At 53.4% G+C, this 20677-nt stretch overlaps 4 protein-coding genes across 4 annotated transcripts; 2 read left to right on the forward strand and 2 right to left on the reverse strand.

Moving 5' to 3' along the window:
* The first annotated feature begins 1881 nt into the window (after positions 1–1881).
* On the forward strand, positions 1882–3341 carry LOC131086926 (erythroblast NAD(P)(+)--arginine ADP-ribosyltransferase-like). Its single transcript, XM_058030252.1, has 2 exons — positions 1882–2629; positions 3256–3341. Exons 1-2 carry the CDS (start codon positions 1882–1884, stop codon positions 3339–3341), a joined length of 834 nt encoding a protein of 277 aa, XP_057886235.1.
* A 2895-nt stretch (positions 3342–6236) lies between these two features.
* On the reverse strand, positions 6237–9371 carry LOC131086995 (erythroblast NAD(P)(+)--arginine ADP-ribosyltransferase-like). Its single transcript, XM_058030376.1, is given in 6 exon segments — positions 6237–6322; positions 6792–6830; positions 7025–7709; positions 7711–7881; positions 8647–8740; positions 9280–9371. Coding segments are annotated over 6 exon segments (1167 nt in total).
* Positions 9372–12148: 2777 nt separating this feature from the next.
* Positions 12149–13671, forward strand: LOC131087068 (erythroblast NAD(P)(+)--arginine ADP-ribosyltransferase-like). Its single transcript, XM_058030493.1, has 2 exons — positions 12149–12899; positions 13586–13671. The coding sequence occupies exons 1-2, from the start codon at positions 12149–12151 to the stop codon at positions 13669–13671; spliced, it is 837 nt and encodes a 278-aa protein (XP_057886476.1).
* Positions 13672–17813: 4142 nt separating this feature from the next.
* LOC131087147 (NAD(P)(+)--arginine ADP-ribosyltransferase 2-like) lies at positions 17814–18563 on the reverse strand. The gene has a single exon (XM_058030618.1). It carries the CDS (start codon positions 18561–18563, stop codon positions 17814–17816), a length of 750 nt encoding a protein of 249 aa, XP_057886601.1.
* Between the last annotated feature and the right edge of the window lie 2114 nt (positions 18564–20677).

Below are 20677 nucleotides of genomic sequence, written 5' to 3' on the forward strand. Positions count from 1 at the left end.
CACAAAGCATCTTGGCTTTAATTTCAGAGAAAGGAATTTCAGCCCCAGAGGTGAGGTCTGGATAGAGTTGTGAAGATTGAGAATTGTCTGCTTATCTAAATGCACACAATAAAGAGGGAGACTGGGTGGGTGGGTGGGTGGGTGGGTGAGAGATAACTCCCAATAACCAGGTCAGGCTCTCCTCAACTGATGCTAAATTTTGTAATGGAGAAAAGCACCAGCAAAGCTCTGGGGAATTGATGTGATGGGAACTGCTCTGTGGCCTCAGATCCTCAGCGACCTTAGGACAAAACTGTCAGGTCTGTTACAGAGTAATGCTCAATGTGTTTTCAAAAGAACACTTGGAATTCAAAACCATCGCCTCCAGGCATCACTGAAAGAGGAAACACTCCCAATGATAACTGGAAAATGTATTTTCTGAGCTAGCACGCCAACATGGGCTCAGGTATCTCCTGGTGTTGGTGGATCCCCTCTTGGAGGTCCGGAACTTCTCCTGCCACACCAAGAAGGCCAGGGAAGTCACCCAGACACTCCTCCAAGAGATCATCCCCAGGCTCAAGGTGTCTACAGGGATGTCATCTGATAGGGGACTCCAATTGGTATCTGAGATGAGGTGTCAACTCAGTGAGCAGTGGGAAGCGGGCCTGGGTGGAACTGAGGGGACATGGGACCATGGGATTGGGTTCCTGGGGGGTGAGCAATAAGAGAGAGAACAGAAAGTTTCAGATCCCTTAATGGTGCTGCATAGCACTTAAAGAAGAACTAGCAGAAAACCAATAAAAGGATGTAAATGTGTGTACACAGAAGAACAAAGGGGCTGGAACGTGTGGAGAAAGAGATAAAGGGAACTCCAGTGAGGGGTGTTGGCAAATTCTGTAACACAGAACAAGCAGTGTCTGTCAAAAGTGAAAGCTCAACCTGAGGTCATCTGGCATACTGAGGCACGCACTGAAAACCACACTGAGAAAACTCATTTTTAGTACTCCCCAGTACCATAAAAGGATTTTCAGACAGAGGTGGAGCCATGCAAATTATTGCTAGGAGAGGTGAAGTTGCTGTACTAGGTGAGGGACACATTTTAATGAATATTTATAATTAGGATGGATAAATACCCCTTGGCAAAGTCCCCCCTGAAGTGCAGGATCAGGAGAGATCTGTTATGAGTCCAAGCTGATAAAGAATTCCAGCTCTCTGAAACCTCCAGTTCCATCAGGGAGTTCACTCCGGCTGATTTTGGTATCGGGGCTGGGGGGACTCCAGGGGGACTCTTGTGGGGGAGGCACGGGACTGAGGGATTGGGATTGCTGACATGGGGGGACACTGAGGAGTCACAGGTCTGGGATTGGGGTAATGGGGGGCTCTGGGGGAAAATGAGGGGGGACGCAGGAGGGTGAGAGTTGGACTGGTGTCATGGTGGGGGCTGGCCGACTCTTTGGGGGCAGGGGGTGATGCCTGGATTTTGGTTGAGGTCCTAGGATGACACCAAAGAAATTGGGGAATGGTAGTGGGATTGTGGCCTGGGGCTGGGCTGAGGGGAACACTGACGGGCTCACAGGGTGACCCCAGGATTTGGATCGGGATCCTGCTGGGGCTGAGGGGACTTGTAGTCATGGGAGTAGGATTGGGCTTCTGGGGGGCTTGGTATTGTGGGATTCGGATCCCTGGGGCTGGGGCACATTGGGGAGGCATAAGTAACCCCGGGATTTGGGATCAAGGATCCCAGACATGCCCTGGGGTCTGCTGGCCAGGAATGCCTCTCCTTCCCCTGGGCTGCCCCCACTCCCCTGCCCAGTCCCTCCCTGAGGAACCCTCCCTGTGTCTCCTCTGTGTCCTCTCTGTGTCCCCTAGTGTCCACACTGGTCCCTGTGGCCTCTCCTCTCAATGGCCCCTCTGGCACAGACCCTGGCACTGCTGGCAATGGCCATGGCTACTGTGGCCAATGAGATGAAGCCCCTGGACATGGCCCTGAACTCCTTCGATGACCAGTACCGGGGCTGTGGCCCTGACATGAAGGCGGCATTACCGGGCCTCAACCGCTCCGAGTTTGAGCAGAACAAGAAGTTTGCCGAGGTCTGGGTAAAGGCTACAGCTGAGTGGCAGAGGCAGGGACCCCCTGAGTCCCCTCTGTCCCCAGACCAGATCATCGCCACCATGGCCTTCACAATGGATGGCCTCCACAGCGTGTTCAATGATGCCGTGCGCGTGGCCGGGCGTTCCCACCAGGAATACCGGGACAACTTCCACTTCAAAACGCTGCATTTCCTGCTGACCCAGGCCCTGGCAACAATGAGGGTCAGTCTTCAAGGGCAGTGTTATGACATGGTCCAGCACCTGTGTGGGATCTGGTTCAAGGCACATTATGGTGCTATAGTCCGGTTTGGTCACTTCATGCCAATATGGATGAGAGATGAGCCTGCACAGTGCTCTGGGAAGGAGATGGAGTTCCAGGTGCACACATGTGAGGGCGCGAGTGTCGGCATAAAAATCGGAGATTCCCCAATTCACTTCATTCTGATCCCACCATTTGAGACCTTTGAGGTCATCAACATCACCCAGATAGGGGACAAGGCAAAAATCCAGCTCCGATCCACTGGGACCTACAGCAAATACAACTGCGAGTGGCTGCAAGGTGACACCACAGGTGACAACCTGCAGGGAGGGGGACACCCACTGTGGCCATCGGGACATCCATGATAAGGCACAGGGCACCAGGAAATTCACTGGGGATAGTGCAGGGACACCCGCTGTGTGGGGGAAGACAAGGACGCCCCGTGCTGGGGACCCCAAATCTGGGGACACCCATTGTGGGGACAGGAATGCCCATGACAGGGCACAGGGATGGGGATCCCCACTTCTGGGAGGGAAATGGACAGGGACACACGTGTCATGGGACAACAGGGACAGGGAAAGAGATGGGGACCCTCTGTACCTACCCTGTCCCGCGCCGCCAAAGGCCATGCTGTGGGGATGGGCCCTGTGTTCTGGATATGGGTGGGTCACGGACACTCTCTGGCACTCCCAGAAGCCCTCCTCCCCCCTCAAGGCACCTCTGACTCCTCCTGACCCCTGTCACTCCTAAGGCCACCATGGCCCACAACCTCCCTGGCCTTTGTACCCCCCATGCCCCCCCCAACACCCTGTCACCTGTCAACTCATGGACCCCATCTCTCCTGTAACACCGAAGCCTCCATTATTGCCATCCCTGACCCCTTCACTCGCCTCATGGTCCCCCTGATGCTCATCTTTTTCCCTCAGGTGGGAGTGTCCCCAGTGCTCCCTTCCATGGTGGAGGACTCCTCCTGGCCACCACAGCCCTGACACTGGCCACTGGAATCCTCTGAGCCACGAGGCCACCGAGGTAACTGTGGTGACTGTGACAACCAAGGTCACTGTTGTCACTGTGGCCACCACAATCACCAAGACCACCAGGACCCCCAGAGAAACAAGACCACCAGGGCTACCAAGGCCACCACTGCCACTAGGGACACCCTGGCAGCTATTGCCACCATGAGGTAACTGGGGCCACCACTGTCACTGTTGCCACTGCAGCCACCACAGCCTCTCTGGCCACTATGGTCACAATCACCACTAAGGCCACTTTGGCAGCCATGATCACCAAGACTTCTTGAGCCATGAGGATACCACAGACACTGTGACCACTGTGGCCACCAAAGCCATTGTGCAAACAGTTCTATAAAATAATTCAGTCAAAATGATTCCATTAAATAAATCTGTAACAGCCAGCCAAAAGTGACAATTCTTAAGCAAGGCTCAATGTCAATCCCCACACCAACACTTGTGGGAACGTCTCTTTCTCCCAGCCTCGAGGAGGATCCTTGAGGAGCATCCCCTTCCCAAGAGAAGAACTTCCCACACATTGCATTCCAAGCAGGAATAGGGGAGAGGAATCACTGTCTCAGAGGGGACTGGACATTCCCAGGGTCAGCTGATGGATGGCCAGGCCCAGCTCTGGTGATTTACTCTCAGTTGTCAATTCAGAGTTGGTTTTAGCCCAATTCAGCACCAAAATCAGCACCAGATCTCTCTCAGTGCAGCCTTGATGGCCACAAATGGGGCATTGTCCTTTGGGCACATTTCAGGCAAAGCATCCTGACATATCCTGCACTTCAGGGGGACCCTAATGGCTAGAAATTGTGAGATTCAAGAGGGCTGGGGCAGGTTTGGTCACTGGGGAGGAACAGTCCCCAGTGTCATCCCTGGCTGGGGGCACCTGTTGGAGCAGCTCTGGAGAAGGACCTGGGAGTGCTGGTGGGTGACCAGTGGAGCTGGCTCTGTGGGCTGGGACCAGGAGGGATCCAGGGGGCATTGAGAAGAGCAGAGCCAGGAAGTCGGGGAGTATTCGGGACCCTCTGCCCTTCCCAGGGAGGCACATCAGGAGTGCTGTGTCCAGCTCTGCCCAGTGCCGTGTCAAGTTCTGGGCTGCTCTGGACTCAATCCTGTGCTCAGGGATGACGCTGCCTGAGCTGGGAGGTTGGGCCAGGTGCCCACTCTGGGTCCTTCCAGCCTCACCCATTCTGGGATTTGGGGATTCTGGCAGTTGTGGTTCAGGAATTGTCCACTGGAGAGCAGCAGCAGCCAGAGCGGGCAATCAGCAGCACTGCGCATGCGCCGCCCCCAGCTGCAGTTCCGTGTGCCAACAGCAGGCGGCAGCACGAGCTGCTGGTGCTGTCGAGCGCCTGCCCCGCCCCATCCCGGCCCCGGGGGCTCTGCAATGGTTTGGGATGGAGCGACCTTACAGCCCGTCCGGTGCAGCCCTGCCATGGGCAGGGACTTCTTCCCCTGGGCTGGGCTGTTCTTGGCACTGCCCAACCTGGCCTTGAACTGTTCCAGGAGTGGGGCAGCCACAGCTTTGTTATAGATGGCTAATATGATGATTGACTCTCAAAATTAAGGGATGAATATTGTGTTTATGTTAAGCGAAATTTTGTTGATGTATGGTTATGTTATTTAGTTTGTTGTTTTGACACTCTGTGTTCTCCCCATTGCCCCCTTTCCCCCACCTGTATTGTTGCACAGGACAGCTGTGCTTGTCAGGATTGTCAGGGACATGTACCTGTGCCCCTTGCACGGGGTGGTTGGGAATGGGGAAAGCCTGCTGCTGCGGGGAGGCGTGGCATGGCAACATCTCACCTCCTACCACACTGCAGGAAGGTCTCCACCAATGGACAGCATGGAACAGTTAACTGGCAGGCGGTGGGAGGGGCCAGGGATGAAGAAGGAAAATGTTTGAATATGTGTGACTGCTTCTGAATATGTATTTGGCTGATGCAACACCAGGGGTATAAAGGACAGAGCTGCCATTTTGTGGATGAGACTCTGACTGCAGCTAAGCATATCGCATAGGATTCAAGTGGAACATTTGTGCTATCTACCTTTGGAGCAGAAAAATTCACCTTGCCAGAGATTTACTTGCAGAAAGGAGACAGAAGTGCCCTGTAATTTTATTCGTGATCAAAGGAAGAGGCCATGGGGAATTTCCCCATGGTGTGTCTCAAATTGCTGGAGATGCAGCCTCTTTTTACCCCAATTTCCCACCCGTATCTCCCACTTCCTTTCCCCATTGGCTGAGGTACTTGGAAGGTGCAGACCTCTCAATCCACCTAATGAACATCTCCCTTGCTATGCACCCCACCCTTCTGTAACACTAACCCATGACCATTAAAATGAGCTTTAAGGTCACCCTGGGCAGGGTAATTAATATTCATAAGCCTGTAAAAGCTTTGTTCTTCTTGTTGTGGTTCAGGAATTTTGCAGGATCTTGTCTGTGCAGCAGTCCATGTCAATGAAGAATATTTTCTTAAACTGACAGTTTCTCCGATAACTTCCTTATCTGCAAGTCCCAGGCTCTATCTACCACCAGATTCACACAATCTATTTGTGAAGAAACATTCCTCTTTTTCCTTTCTAGGTTGAATTAATTGGGATGAGGAAATAGAGTTTGGTTTGGTTTAAGTGCAGAATATGTGGGAATTCACAGGATTCGGGCAAGAACGAAAAAAAATGAATTTTCAAAGAAGTAAAGGGCAGTTAATGAAATGTTGTGGGTGGGGAGTAGGTAGAATTTTCTTTTTCTCTTCTCTTCCTCTTTTTTCCCTTTTTTCTGCCCAGGGAAAATGGCAGTGGTGGCCTTGGTAGCCTTGGTTGCCTCTTTTCTCTGGCGGTCATGGTGGCTTTGGTGATTGTGGAGACCACGGTGACCTTCATTACCTCGTGGCTCAGACAATCCTGGTGGCCACTGCCAGGGCTGTAGTGGCCAGGAGGAGCCCTCTGAGGTGAGAGGGGGCCCTGGGGATGCTCCCACCTGGGGGGAAAAAGAGGAGGATGAGTGGTCCATGGAGTTGAACAGGTTGAGGCGGGTCAGAGAGGGGTCAGGAATTTCAGGGGTACAAGGAGGGGCGTGAGGGGAGTTCAGGTGGGATGGAATACCATGGGGGTGGGGATCAGGGTAGTCAGGAGGGCCATGGGGGCTGTCCGGGGTTCAGAGGGGGCCATAACACGGGGTGAGTAAAGATGGGGGCCATGGGCATTGGGAGGGTTGGGGGTGACCAGTGGCTGGTGTGCAGGAGGGAGGTTTGTGGTCAAGGGGCCATGGGGGCTTTAGGGATGATGGGGTTTCAGAGGAGCAGTGGGGTAATACAGGGAGCAAGGGGTTTCAGGGGGACCATGATGGTCTTTGGGGCTGACAGGTGTTGGGGGAGATAGGGAGTGCCATGGGGGGTGTCAGGGCGGGTGGGAGAGGCTCAGGGGAGGTCAGGATGGTCCTGGCCCACCAATGACCAGCTCATAGGGCTGGTCCCCAGAGAGCTGGTCTGCAGAGGGGAGGGATGGAGACAGCAGAGGAGGGTTCCTATCTCTGTCCATTTCTCCGTCCCTGTACCTGACATTCCCTGGAAGGGGTGTCCGTGTCCCCTCCCTGCACCCTGTCATGTGTGTCTCTGTCCCTGTCCCCCATCACCTGTGGGTGTCATTTTCCCCTGTGCCTTTCTCATGGGTGTCCCCATACCCGCAGTGGGTATCCCTGTCTTCCAGGTCTTCCCCATGGTGTCACGTCGCAGCCACTCACAGCTGTATCTGCTGAAGGTCCCACTGGAGCGGAGCTGGATCAATGCCCTGTCTCCTTCCTGGGTGACACTGGTGACCTCAAAGGTCTCAAAGGGTGGGATCAGCACCTCCTTCTCACTAGGATTGGAGGAAAATTTTTGGATATCCACTCCGTAACATGTCTGCACCTGGAACATCGTGTCTGTCCCAAATTGCTGAGCAATCTGTTTATGCAGTGATGTTGATGTGAATCGACCAAACCGGATGGTGTCACCATAGCGTGCTTCGAACAAGACACCACGCACCCCCCGAAACACATGGTGACATCGTGGTCCCCGATTGTCCCTCAGTGTCACCAGGGCCTGGATCAGCAGGAAATGCAGTGTTTTGAAGTGGAAGTTGTTCCGGTATTCCTGGTGGGAGCGCCTGGCCACATGCACGGCGGCATTGAACTCCTTGTGCACGTCCTTCATTGTATAGGTCATGAGGGCAATGGCCTGGGCTGGGGACAGAGGGGTCACAGGGGGCCCCCGCCTCCACCACTGGTCTGCAGCCTTCACCCAGGTCTGGGCAAACAGAGGATTCTGCTGGAACTCAAAGTGATTGAGGGCTGGTAACAACTCAGTCATGGTGTGTCGGCAGCCCTGGGTACTGGTCATCAAAGGAGTTCCAGGCCATGTCCAGGGGGACAACTGAGAAGCCTGTGTTGGCCATGGTCATTGCCAGCAGTGCCAGGGTCCTAACCAGGGAGTCCAGAGAAGGGAGAGGCCACCAGGACCAGTGTGAAACACTGGGGGACACTGGGAAACTGAGGGGGCACTGTGGGACACGGGGAACACTGAGGAACATGGCAGGACACCGATGGGACGCTGAGAGGATGCTGAGGGGACATGGGGGGACCACGGGACACAGAGAAGACCTATCCTTTAGGAGCTGGGGAAGGAGGATGGAGTCAGCCCAAGGACAGGGAGGGCAGCCTTGGCCAAGAGACGTTTATACACATCCTGAGAGCCTGATCCCAAATCGTGGGGTAACTCCTGGGTGACCCAGTGTCCTCCAGTCTCCCCAGGGGCCCAAATCCCACACCCGCATTCTTGGTGCAATGTCCCCAATGTCCTTTCACACTCTCCAGAACCCCAACCCAAATCTGGGGTCACCCCCTGACATTCCCAGTATCGCTCTTGCCTCACCTCCTTGCCCCAATCCCACTCCCAGTCTGGTGTTCCCTTTGGAGTTGTTGGAAATGATACACCCCAGGACTGCAACCCAAATGCAGGGATGACCCCCTGCTCCCTGCAGTGTCCCCCAGCTCTCCCATGGAGATGAGCAGGTAAAGAGGGAAAATCCCTGATTTGAAAGAAAAGAAGTGTTTCCTCAGCGAAACATCAGGGTTTTTCATCAAAAAATAGGGGGTGCAACCTCTGTCCCCTTTTCTCCATTTTATTTTTCTTCCTTTCTCATTCTGTTTGTTTTTCTTTCTTTCCTCCCAGTGCTTCTTCTGTTGCATTGCCTCAAATCAGGAAATTTGGAACAGGCCCCAGACTGACCATTCATCCTTTTAAAATTGCACTGAGCAGCCCCCACCAGGTCCCTCAGCCTTTCCTGCTGCTCCAGACACTTCCACACCTCCATCCCTTCCCTGGACATGCTCCAGTCCCTCCTGGTCATTTCTAAGGGTCTGCAGTGAATGAGGAAAAATGGAGGAACATTTCTCCAGCACCCCTTTGTAAAATGAAGTTTGAAAAGTAAAACTTTGATTTGCCTATAACAAAAATTCCCAGAAAAGCTTTACTTTAGGAAATGTGGTGATCTGCAGGAGAGGAATTAAAAGAGCTGGACATGACCCCTGAACATGTCCTGGAATCTGATCCCAAATCCTGGAGTCACTCCTGGATGCCCCAATGTCCCCCAAACACCCCAACTCCCAATCCCACCCCCACAGTCCTATAACCCCCTCAATGTGTTTTGTCAGCCTGCCTGCAGGACCCTTACTCAAATCCAGGGGTCACTTCCTGACCCCTCGCAGTAGCCCCAGTGACCCCCAGAATCTCAATTCCATTCCCACCGTTCTGTGTCCCTGCCTCCCGGTGTTTCCCAGTGTCTCCATTACCCCAATCCCTTGTACCCCTCCCAGTGACCCCATGTCCCCCAGGACCCTAACTCCAGGTTTAGGGTCCCCAATGGGTCCCACTTGTCCCTGTCCCCTCCCCCCCTTACCTGAATTCCACTCTCAGTCCCATGACCTCCCTGGTGACCCCTAGACCCTGATCCAGTCCCACGTGCCCCCCAAGAGTCCCCCAGTACCCCATTGCCACTCCCATGGTTCTGTGTCTCCCATTGCTGGCTCCAGGACCACCCTAGGACCCCAGTCCCTGTCCTATGACACCCCCAGTGCCCCTCCAGATCCCAATCCTTCAGTCCCACGTTTCCCCCCAAGGGGGACCAGTCCCTGATACCGAAATCAACCAGAGTGAACTCCCTGATGGAACTGGATGTATCAGAAAGCCAGAATTCTTGATCAGCTCTGACTCACAGGGGATCTCTCCTGGTCCTGCATGTCAGGGGGGACTCTTCCATTGGGTATTTATGCATCATAATTATAAATATGAATGAAATGGTGTACTTTATCTAATACAGAAACCAGCATTTTTCCCATAAATAATCTGCATGACTCTGTCTCTTTTAGGAAATAATTTTCATTGTGCTGGAGAGTCCTATAAAAAAGTTATCTCAGTGTAGTTTTCACTGAGTACTCCATTATCCCAGATGACCTTGCCTCATAATTTCACTTTGGGAAGGCGCTGCTCCTTCTGTGTTACAGTACTTTCCAAAAACCCTTTACAGCAGTTTCCTTTATCTGTTTCTTCACAGATTACAACCACCTCTGTCCTGCTATGTCCACACTTTTACATCCTTTTATTGTTTTATGCCCATTCATCTTTAAACTGTACCCAGCAACATTAAGGCATCTAAAACTTTCTATTCTCTCTCTTATTGCTCACCCTCCAGGTCCCCAATCCCACCATCCCATGTCCCCCCAGTTGCCCCCAGTCCCACTCCCCACTGCTCGTTGAATTGCACTCACACCTCAGATACCACTTGGGGTTCCCTATCAGATGCCATCTGTGGAGGATCAGCACGTGAATGGGACATCACGCCATGATCAATATGATCAAGTGAAATCAAATTTATTGCAAGAACAAAATGTATTTGGTCTTTGTTCTGTTGTTCACTTAGCTCAAGCTAATACATGATTGGTTCAGCCTATCTGTGCACATGTCTCAAGCCTTCAGCTGATTGGTTAGTCTTCTTTCTTCATGCATATCATTGTGGTTTATTGTTTTGCCTTCATGCACTCTGCTGTGGTTTTTTTGCTCCGTCTTCTTAGCGTGCCTCACATCCTGGACTTGTTTTTCTCCTGAGTAGGCTCTTCCTGTTTTTGAGCTATCGGGGACACTGTGAAGTTCTACTCAGACCCCTTAAACACTGGCTTGGGCACAGTGTCCATTTTCCCACAAAAATCCCTCAACAGACATCCCTGGAGGCACCTTGAGCCTGGGGATGATCTCTTGGGGCAGTGCCTGGGTGACTGAGCTGCGCTGAGCTGCCCAAAGAAGTGGCCGTAATACAATATGGGGCACACCAGCTTGGGGATCAACAAATCCCTGTGGGAAGTAGACTTGCATTAAAACTGCATGAGAGGTTCCTTTGAATTCAAAATCACCACCACCAGGCATCACAGAAAGAGGAAACACTCCTGGGGATAACTGGCAAATGGATTTTCTGAGCTACCACGCCAACATGAGCTCAGGTATCTCCTGGTGTTGGTGGATCCCCTCTTGGAGGTCCAGAACTTCTCCTGCCACACAGGGAAGTCACCCAGGTGCTCCTCTAAGAGATCATCCCCAGGCTCAAGATGCCTACAGGGATGTCATCTGTTAGGGGACCCCAAGTGGTATTTGAGGTGTGAGAGCAACTCAGTGAGCAATGGGGAGTGGGACTGGGTGGAACTGGGGGGACATGGGACTGTGGGATTGGGATCATGGGGCCTGAACAATTAGAGAGAGAACAGAAAGTTTCAGATCCCTTAAAGGTGCTGGATAGGCCTTAAAGAAGAACTAGCAAAAAGCCATAATAGAATGCAAAATGTGTGCACATGAGAGCAAAGAGAAAGAGATAAAGGGAAGTCATTTGAGGGGTTTTTGGCAAGTTCTGTAACACAGAAGGAGCAGCAGTGTCTGCCAAATGTGAAAGTTCAAGCTGGGGTCTTCTGGGATATTAGGGCGTACTGTGAAAACCACACTGAGAAAACTCATTTTTAGGACTCTCCGGTACCATAAAAGGATTTCCAGAAAGAGGCAGAAGCATGAAAATTATTTTTCAGAAATGTGAAGTTTCTGTACTAGGTGAGGGACACATTGTAATGAATATTTGAAATTGTGGTGGATAAAGACCCTGTGGCAAAGTCCCCCGTGACCTGCAGGACGAGGAGAGATCCACTGTGAGTCTGAGCTGATAAAGAATTGCAGTTTTCTGATAGCTGCAGTTCCATCAGGGAGTTCACTCCAGCTGATTTCAGTATTGAGGCTGGAGGGACCCCTGGGGATTCTTGGGGGAGGCACAGGACTGAGGGATTGGGTATGTGGTGCTGGGGGGACAGTGGAGGAGTCACATGTTGGGGATTGGGGTAATGGGGGGCTCTGGGGGAAAATGAGGGGGGACAGGGGGTGGTGAGAGTGGGATTGGGGTGATGGGAGGCTGATAGACGGTGTGGTGGAAGGGAGTGATGGCTGGATTTGGGTTGATGTTCTGGGGTGACACCGAAGAAATTGGAGACTGGGAGTGGGATTGGGGTCTGGGGACCAGCCGAGGGGAACACTGGGGGTCTCAGGGAGTGACCCCCAGGATTTGGTTCAGGGACTCCAGACATGCCCAGGGGTCTGCTGGCAAGAAGTGCCTCTCTATCCCCCTGGGCTGACCCCACTTCCCTCCCCAATCCCTCACTGAGGAACCCTCTCTGTGTCTCCTCTGTGTCCCCTCTGTGTCCTGCAGTGTTCCACCCTCATCCTTGTAGCCTCTCCACTCTATGGCCCTCCTGGTGCAAACCCCGGCACTGCTGGCAATGACCGTGGCCACCACAGCTGTCAAGGTGGTAACCCTGGACATGGCCCAGGATTCTTTTGATGACCAGTACCGGGAGTGTGGTCCTGTCATGACTGAGGTGTTGTCAGCCCTCAACCGCTCCGACTTTGATCAGAACCCTCTCTTTGCCCAGGCCTGGCCTAAGGCCAGAGCCAAGTGGCAGAGTCTGGGGTCCCCTGTGTCCCCTTTGTCGTCCCCAGCCCAGGCTGTTGCCCTCATGGCCTACACGATGGATGATCTGTACAAGAACTTCAACGCAGCCGTGCGTGTGGCCGGGCGCTCCCGCCAGGAATACCAGGACAAGTTCCACTTCAAAACGCTGCATTTCCTGCTGACCCAGGCCCTGAAGACACTGAGGGTCACTCAGGGACCGCAGTGTCACAACGTGTACCGGGGGGTGCATGGGGTCAGGTTCAAGGCAGAGCATGGTGACATCATCCGATTCGGTCAATTCACATCGGCGTCACAGAGTCAAGAAGCCTCCCAGCAATTCGGGATGGACACGATGTTCCAGGTGCACACGTGCCATGGTGCAGAAATCCGGGAATTCTCCAACTATCCCGGTGAGAAGGAAGTGCTGATCCCACCCTTTGAGACCTTCAAGGTCATCGAAGTCTGCCAGGAAGGGGACAGTGCATGGATCCACCTCTGGTCCAACGGGACCTTCAGCAACTACAACTGCGAGTGGCTGGAAGGTGACGCCACAGGTGACAGCCTGGGGCAATGGGGACACCCACTGTGGCCATGGGGACACCATGATAAGGCACAGGGACAATGACACTCCCTCGGGGTTGGGGGACAGCAACACCCAGTGGGGGGGAGACCCCGTATACACAGTGGATACTCTTGACAGGGCACAGAGGGTGGGGAAAATCACTGAGCATTTGGGGACAGGGACAGCCCATGCTGGGGACACCAAGTTTGGGGACATGAATGTGGGCATGGGGACAGGAATGCCCATGAGGGCACAGGGATGGGGACTCCAATTTCTGGGAGGGAACACAGACCGGGACACCCCTGCCATGGGACAACAGGAACAGAGAAAGAGATAAGGACCCCCTGTGACTACCCAGTCCCCCTCCGCTGCATCCCTGTGGGGATGGGCCCTGTGTGCTGGATGTGGGTGAGTCACGGACACTCCCTGGCGCTCCCTGAACCTCGGTCCCCCCTATGACACCTCTGACTCCTCTTGACACTGTCACTGCTAAGCCATGACACCCCTGACCTCCCTGGCCTCTGTACCCCCCATGCCCCCCACAACACCCTGTCACCTGTCAATTCATGGCCCCATCTCACCAGTTACCCCTAACACCCCATTTTATCCGTCCCCAACCCCCTCACTCCCCACATGGTCCCCCTGACCCCTCTCTCTGTCTCCCAGGTGGAAGCATCCCCAGGGCCCCTTTCCATGTCGGCAGACTCCTCCTGGCCACCACAGCTCTTGCAGTGGCAACAGGGATCCTCTGAGCCATGAGGCCACCAAGGTCACTGTCTTCACTGTGGTCACTGTGGCAACCAAGGTCACTGTTGTCACTGTGGCCACCACGATCACCAAAGCCACCAGGATGACCAGAGAAACAAGGCCACCAAGGCCACCATGGCCACCACTGCCACTATGGCATTGGCAGCTACTGCCACCCGGACACCATGGTCTGTATAACCACCAAGGCCGCTGTGAACACCAAGACTCCCTGAGCCACCAGAGCCACTCTGACCACTGTGCACATCAGGGCCATTGTACAAAGCAATTCTATTAAAAAATTCTATCAAAACAGTTTCATTAAATAATTCTGTCAAAGCCAGCAAAAAGAGACAATTCTTATGCAGGGCTCAATGTCAGTCCTCACACCAACACTTGTGGGAATGTCTCTTTCTCTCATCCTTGAGGAGAATCCCTGGCAAGAATCCTCCTCCCAAGGGAGGATCGTCACATACATTTCATTTCAAGCAGGAACAGGGGAGAGGAATCCCTGTCTGAGAGGGGACTGGACATTCCCAGGGTTAGTTGATAGATGGCCAGGCCCCGCTCTGGTCTTTTAGCCTCAGTTGTCAATTCAGGGTTGGTGATTTGGGCTGGTTTTAGCCCAATTCAGAACCCAAATCAGCAGAAGACCCCTCTCAGTGCAGCCATGATGGCCATGAATGGGGCATTGTCCCTCGGCCAGATTCCAGGCAAAGCATCCTGCCACATCCTGCAGTTCATGGGGACCTTAAAGGCTGGGGTTTGGGAGGTTCAAGAGGGCAAGGGCAGGTTCTGTCCCTGGGGAGGCACAGTCCCCACTGCCAGTCCAGGCTGGGGGGGGCCAGCTGGAGCAGTTCTGGAGAAGGACGTGGGGGTGCTGGTGGGTGACCAGGGGAGCTGACTGTGTTGCCTGGGGCAAGAAGGGATCCAGGGGTTATCAGGAAGAGCAGGGCCGGGAAGTCAGGGAGTGTTCGTGCCCCTCTGCCCTGCCCAGGGAGGCACATCAGAAGTGCTGTGTCCACCTCTGCCCAGTGCTGTGTCCAGTTCTGGGATGCTCTGGACCCAATCGTGGTCTCTGGGATGATGCTGCCTGGGCTGGGTGGTTGGGCCAGGTGCCCACTCTGGGTCCTTCCAGCCTGACTCATTCTGGGATTTGGGGATTCTGGCAGTTGTGGTTTGGGAATTGTCCTCCGGAGAGCAGCAGCAAGCATGGGAAATCAGCGGCACTGCACATGTGCTTCTCCGGGCTGGAGTGACCTTAAAGCCCATCCAGTGCCAGCCCTGCCATGGGCAGAGACCTCTTCCCCTGGGCCAGGCTGCTCCAGGCCCTGCCCAGTCTGGCCTTGAACGCTTCCAGGTGTGGGGCAACAACTTGGTTATAGATTGGTAATATGATAATTGACTCTCACAGTTAAAGGGTGAGTATTGTGTGTATATTAAGAGAAATTTTGTTGACTTATTTTTATGTGATTGTAGCTTGGTTTTCGGACGTCCTTTGCTGTCTCCACTGCCCCCTTTCCCCCCTGTGTATTGTTCATACCAGATGGCCCTGGTTGTCAGAGTTGTCAGGGATATGTGGAGGCCAGACATGTACCTGTGCCTCTGGCATTGGGCATTTGGGAATGGGGAAAACCTGTTGCTGGGGAGGCGTGGCATGCCTCACATCCCCTCATCTCACCTTACCTCACCTCATCTCACCCTACCTCACCTCACCTCACCTCACCTCACCTCACCTCACTTCACTTCACCTCCAGTCAAGTAACAAGAAATTATCCACCAACACATGGCAAAGAAGGTTTGAATGGCAGACTTTGGGAAAGCCAGGTTTGGCTGATGCAACGCTGGGGGTATAAAAGATGAAGCCACCATTTTGTGGATGAGCCACTGGCAGTCCCTTTGTTGTGTTGTTGAGGTCTAATAAACCTTTAAAATTAGAAAGTGAGCAATTATTTCTCACAGTCACCAAGGTCTCCACGATCACCATGGCCAGCATGACCCCCAGAAAAATGTGTCCTCCAAGGCCACCGCTGCCAGAATCCCCAAATGCCAGAATGGGTGAGGCTGGAAGGACCCAGAGTGGGCACCTGACCCAACCGCCCAGCCCAGGCAGCGTCATCCCTGAGACCAGAGTTTGGTCCAGAGCAGCCCAGAACTGGATGGAGCACTGGGCAGAGTTGTACATGGCACACCTGATGTGCCTCCCTGGGCAAGGCAGAGGGACACGAACACTCCCTGGCCTCCTGGCCCTGCTCATTTTGGTGCCCCCAGGATCCCTCCTGGTCCCAGGACAGTTGGCCAGTTATGCTGATCACCCACCAGCACCCCCACGTCCTTCTCCAGAGCTGCTCCAGCTGGTCATCCCCATTTGGGACTGACACTGGGGACTGTCTCTCCCCAGGGACAGGACCTGCTCTTGCCCTCTTGAACCTCCCAGTTGCCAGCCTTTAAGGTCCCCTTGAAGTGCAGGATATGGCAGAATGCTTTGCCTGGATTCTGGACAAGGGATAATTGGCCCATTTGTGGCCATCAGGGCTGCAATGGGAGGGATCTTGTACTGATATTGGTGCTGAATTTGGTGAAAACCAGCCCAAATCACCACCCTGACGTGACAACTAGGGTGAAGCACCAGAGCTTGGCCTGGCCATCCATTAACTGACCCTGGGAATGTCCAGTTGCATCTCAGACAGAGATCCCTCTCCCCTATTCCTGCTTGGAATGAAATGTATGAGAGGTTCCTCGTCTGGGAAGGGGATGCTCCCCAAGGATTCTCCTCTAGGTTGAGAGAAAGAGACATTCCCACAAGTGTTGTTGTGGTGAGTGACATTGAGCCCTTGCCACTTTTGGCTGGCCGTCACAGATTTATTTAAGGGAATTGTTTTGATTGAATTATTTAATAGAATTTCTTTGCACAGTGGCCTTGGTGGCCGCACTGACCAGAGCAGCTATGGTATCCTTGTGGCTGAGGGTGTCTTGGTGATCAGGTGGTCACAGTGGCCTTGGTGGTTACAGTGAGCATGGTGGGCAAAGTGGCTGTGGCAGCCTTAGTAGTTTTGGGGGTCTTATTTCCATGGGAGTCTTGGTGGTCTTGCTGATTGTGGTGGCCACAGCAATGACAGTGACCTTGGCATCCATGGTGGCCGTGGTTGCCAAAGTCACCACAGTGACCACAGTGACCTCGGTGGCCTTGCCAGCCTGGTGACTCAGGGGATCCTGGAGGTAACTTCCAGAGATGGGGGGTGAGGAGGAGTTCTCTGAGGTGGAAGAAGGCTCTGGGGATGCTCCAGGGGATGCTCCCGGGGATGCTCCTGGGGAAGAAAGATGGGGGTCAGGGGGACCATGGAAGAAGTAAGGAGGTCAGGGACAGTCATAATGGTATGTCAGGGGTGACAAGATAAATGGGGACCACGAGGTGACAGGTGACAAGGTGTTGGGGGCTGTGGGGTATGGGAGCCAGTGGTGTAAGAGATTTCATGGTGGGCTTAGCAGTGACAGGGGTTAGGGGTACTCACAGAGTGTCATAGGGGTGGCAGGAGGTGACAGGGGTTCAGGGAATGCTATGGGGCTCCTGGCCCACCCATGTACAGCACACAGGGCCCATCCCCACAACACTGCATTTGGTAGGGAGGGACAGGGTCAGTATAGGAACGTCCCTGTCGCTGTTGCTGTCTCTGTCCCTGGCCTTTCCTGGCAGGAATGTCCCTGTCCCTGTCCCCTCCCAGCTGAGGGGTTCCCCTCCCAGTGCCCTGTCATGGGTGTTCCTTTCCCCATGCCCACAATGGGTGTCCGTAGATTCAGTGTCCCCATCATGGGGTGTCCCTCACCCCAAACTCTCAGTGAGTGTCCCCACAGGTGACAGGGAGTGTCCCCAAACCCCACATGTCCTGTCATGCGTGTCCACAGCCAACAGTGGCTGTCCCCAGGACTGGGTTTACCTGTCCCCACACTGTCAGTGGGCGTTGCCAGCACTGGGTATCCCAGTGTTTCTCCCCAGCTGCGGGTGTCCTTGTCTACCCACACAGTGTGGGTGCCCCTGTACCCCTGTCCCACATCCTCAGTGAGTGTCATGGTCCTCTGAGCCTTGTCATGGGAGTCCTCATGCCCACAGTGAGTGTCCGCATCCCCCCAGGGTGTCCCCAGTGCTGTCACCTCACAGCAATGCGCAGTTGTATTTGCTGAAGGTCCCGATGGAGCGGAGCCAGATCCATGTCCTCTTCCCATCCCAGATGACTTGGGTGACCTGAAAGGTTTCATATGGCGGGATCAGCACCTCTCGGTTGCTAGGATCATAGGAAAAAGCCTGGATGTCTGCACCATGACACGTGTGGAGTTGGAGAATTGTGTCAGTCCCGTAATGCTGGGCAACTTCTTTGCTCGGTGATGTCGATGTGAATTGACCAAACCGGACCCTCTGGCCTTGCTGCGCCTGGAACCGGACATCACGCACACCCCGGTACACCTGGTGACACTGCCCGTTCTGAGCCTGCCTCAGTGTCACCAGGGCCTGGGTCAGCAGGAAATGCAGCATTTTGAAGTGGAAGTTGTTCCGGTATTCCTGGCGGGAGCGTCCAGCCACGTGCACCGCTGCGTTGAACTCCTTGTACAGGTACTTCATTGTGTAGGCCATGACAGCAACGGCCTGGGCTGGAGATGCCAGAGGGGACACATGGGAGCCCCGCTTGCGCCACTCAGCCTCGGCCTTCATCCAGGTCTTGGCAAAGAGAGGATTCTTCTGAGACTCAAATTTGTAGAGTGCTGGTAATGCCTTGGTCATGGCAGGGCCGCAGCCCCGGTACTGGTCATCGAAGGAGTCCCTGGCCATGTCCAGGGGCACCACCTTGATGGCCACGGTGGCCACAGTCACTACCAGCAGTGCCAGGGTGTGAGCCAGGAGGGCCATGGCGGTGAGAGGCCACTAGGAGTTGGGTGGGACACTAGGGGAAAAAGAGGGACACACTGAGGGGACAATAAGAGCACACAGGGTTACATGGGAAGTGTTCCTCTATGAGGGGCTGAGGGAAACTGGGGAAAGCCTGGAGCAGGGCTAGAGGGGGAGTGCAGGTCAGAAAACTGTGGATACATCCTGCAATGCTGATCCCAAATCCTGGGGTCATTTCAGAACTCCACAGTGTCCTTCAGACCTCCAGGATGACAATCCCACTCCCATGGTCCTATATTCCCAACCAGTGGTTTCCCCCTAGTGACTGCCAGCATCTTAAACCAAATTCTGAGGTAACTCCCTGTTCCCCCAGCAGTGACCTCCTGAATCCCATTTCTATTTCTGACCCTTCAAATGTCGTTTCTGTGCCAACTAGCCCAATAACCCTACTCCCAGCCCAGTATCCCTTACCCCCTAGTGTCACCCCGGACCCTCCGCAGTTCCCCAGTCCAAACCCTGGGAACAATCCCTGACATCCCCAGGGTCACCTCAGTGCTCCACCAACCCACAGTTCTAATCTCATCCTGTGTTTACCCTTCCAGTGTCACCCCAATGCTCCCCAGGAACTCATTCCTGCTCCCATATCTCATTAGACCACTTGTGACACCAGGGCCCTCAGGAACCTCATCCAAATTCCCAAAGCCACTCCCTCACCCACCCCAGTGTGCCTCTCAGCCCTCTCTCAAACCCCATTCAAGCTCCCAGTCCCGTGACACTTTTGGTGTCACCCCAGGACCCCAACCCAAATCTGGGGATCAACCCCTGTCTCCAAAACCTCCTGTTGGAGCCCCCCAAGGCCCCACTCTGTGACCCCAGTCCCGTGTCCCCCCCCCATGTGTCCCCAGTGTCCCCCAGCCCCTGATACCGAAATCAGCCGGAGTGAAATCCCTGATGAAACTGGAAGTAGCAGAAAGCCAGAATTCTTGATCAGCTCGGACTCACAGCAGATCTCTCCTGGTCCTGCAGCTCAGGGGGGACATTGCCATGGGGTATTTATCCACCACAATTATAAATATTCATTACAATCAGCTTCTTATCTCATACAGAAACAGCACTTTCTCAAGAAATAATTTGCATGCCTCCACCTTTCTCTGGAAGTTCTTTCATTGTACTGGAAGGCCATAAAAATGGGGTCTCTGGGGGCCATTTTCACTGAGTGCCCCAATATGCCAGATGGCCTCACCTGGAATATTTGCTTTGAGCAGGCGCTGATCCTCCTGTGTTGCCAAAAAATCCACACTGCAGTTCCTTTATCTGTTCCACCATGGGCTCCAGCCATGTTCTTCCTTCATCCTCCATCCATTTTCATCCTTTTCATGCTTTTGCCAGTCAGTCTTTAAACTCTATTCAGTGCCTTCAGGGAAATTGAAAATTTCTATTTTATTTCTATCAACTGAGACTTCAGGTGACCTGTGTGGTGCTTTTCCAAACAACTCAATCAGCCACAATTGGCCCAGGTCAATGTGGGCTGTAGAAGCAACTGCTCTCCTCATCCAAGAGGCCAGGAAATCCAATTTGGGACAAAAATTCGTGATACATACTCTGCTCACTGTCACTGCAAGAAGATGTGGAACAAGAGTAGGAACTCGATGCGTTACAAAGAGCTCCAGAACTCTCAGTGAAAAAAAGAGCAAACATAGGAACTCACTTGCCATCTGCTTTGAGCATTGCTCATGCCCATGGAGCCATTTGGAAAGAAAAAAGTCAAATAACTACACATCGATCTCTGATTAAATATGAAGAACAAATATTGTCAGTCCTTGGTAACACTCAGCTGCCCAAAGGAGTGGCCATACTACATTCCAGCACACACCAGCTTGGGGATTGACAAATATTTGTGGGTAAATAGATTTGCAATAAAGCTGCATGAGAGGTTCCGTGACAAAGCATCCTGGTGTTAATTCCTGAGAAATGAATTTCAGCCCCAGAGGTGAGGCCTGAATAGAGTTTGACAGATTGAAAATTGGCTGCTTATCTAAAAGCCCACAATAAAGAAGGTGGCTGCTCTCAGTCGCCTCCACGTTCATGCTGCATATCCACACTTTTACATCCATTTCTTGCTTTAGTCAGTCAGT

This window comes from Melospiza georgiana, chromosome 1, assembly GCF_028018845.1.
Source record: "Melospiza georgiana isolate bMelGeo1 chromosome 1, bMelGeo1.pri, whole genome shotgun sequence".
NCBI classification, from domain to species: domain Eukaryota; kingdom Metazoa; phylum Chordata; class Aves; order Passeriformes; family Passerellidae; genus Melospiza; species Melospiza georgiana.

Excerpts from the sequence above, each read along its gene's own strand:
- LOC131086926 (XM_058030252.1), top strand. The coding sequence starts at position 1,882 with ATGGCCCCTCTGGCACAGACCCTGGCACTGCTGGCAATGGCCATGGCT. Across the intron at positions 2,630-3,255 it reads CAACTGCGAGTGGCTGCAAG|GTGGGAGTGTCCCCAGTGCT; the intron begins GTGACACCACAG and ends TTTTTCCCTCAG.
- LOC131087068 (XM_058030493.1), top strand. The coding sequence starts at position 12,149 with ATGGCCCTCCTGGTGCAAACCCCGGCACTGCTGGCAATGACCGTGGCC. Across the intron at positions 12,900-13,585 it reads CAACTGCGAGTGGCTGGAAG|GTGGAAGCATCCCCAGGGCC; the intron begins GTGACGCCACAG and ends TCTGTCTCCCAG.
- LOC131087147 (XM_058030618.1), bottom strand. The coding sequence starts at position 18,563 with ATGGCCCTCCTGGCTCACACCCTGGCACTGCTGGTAGTGACTGTGGCC.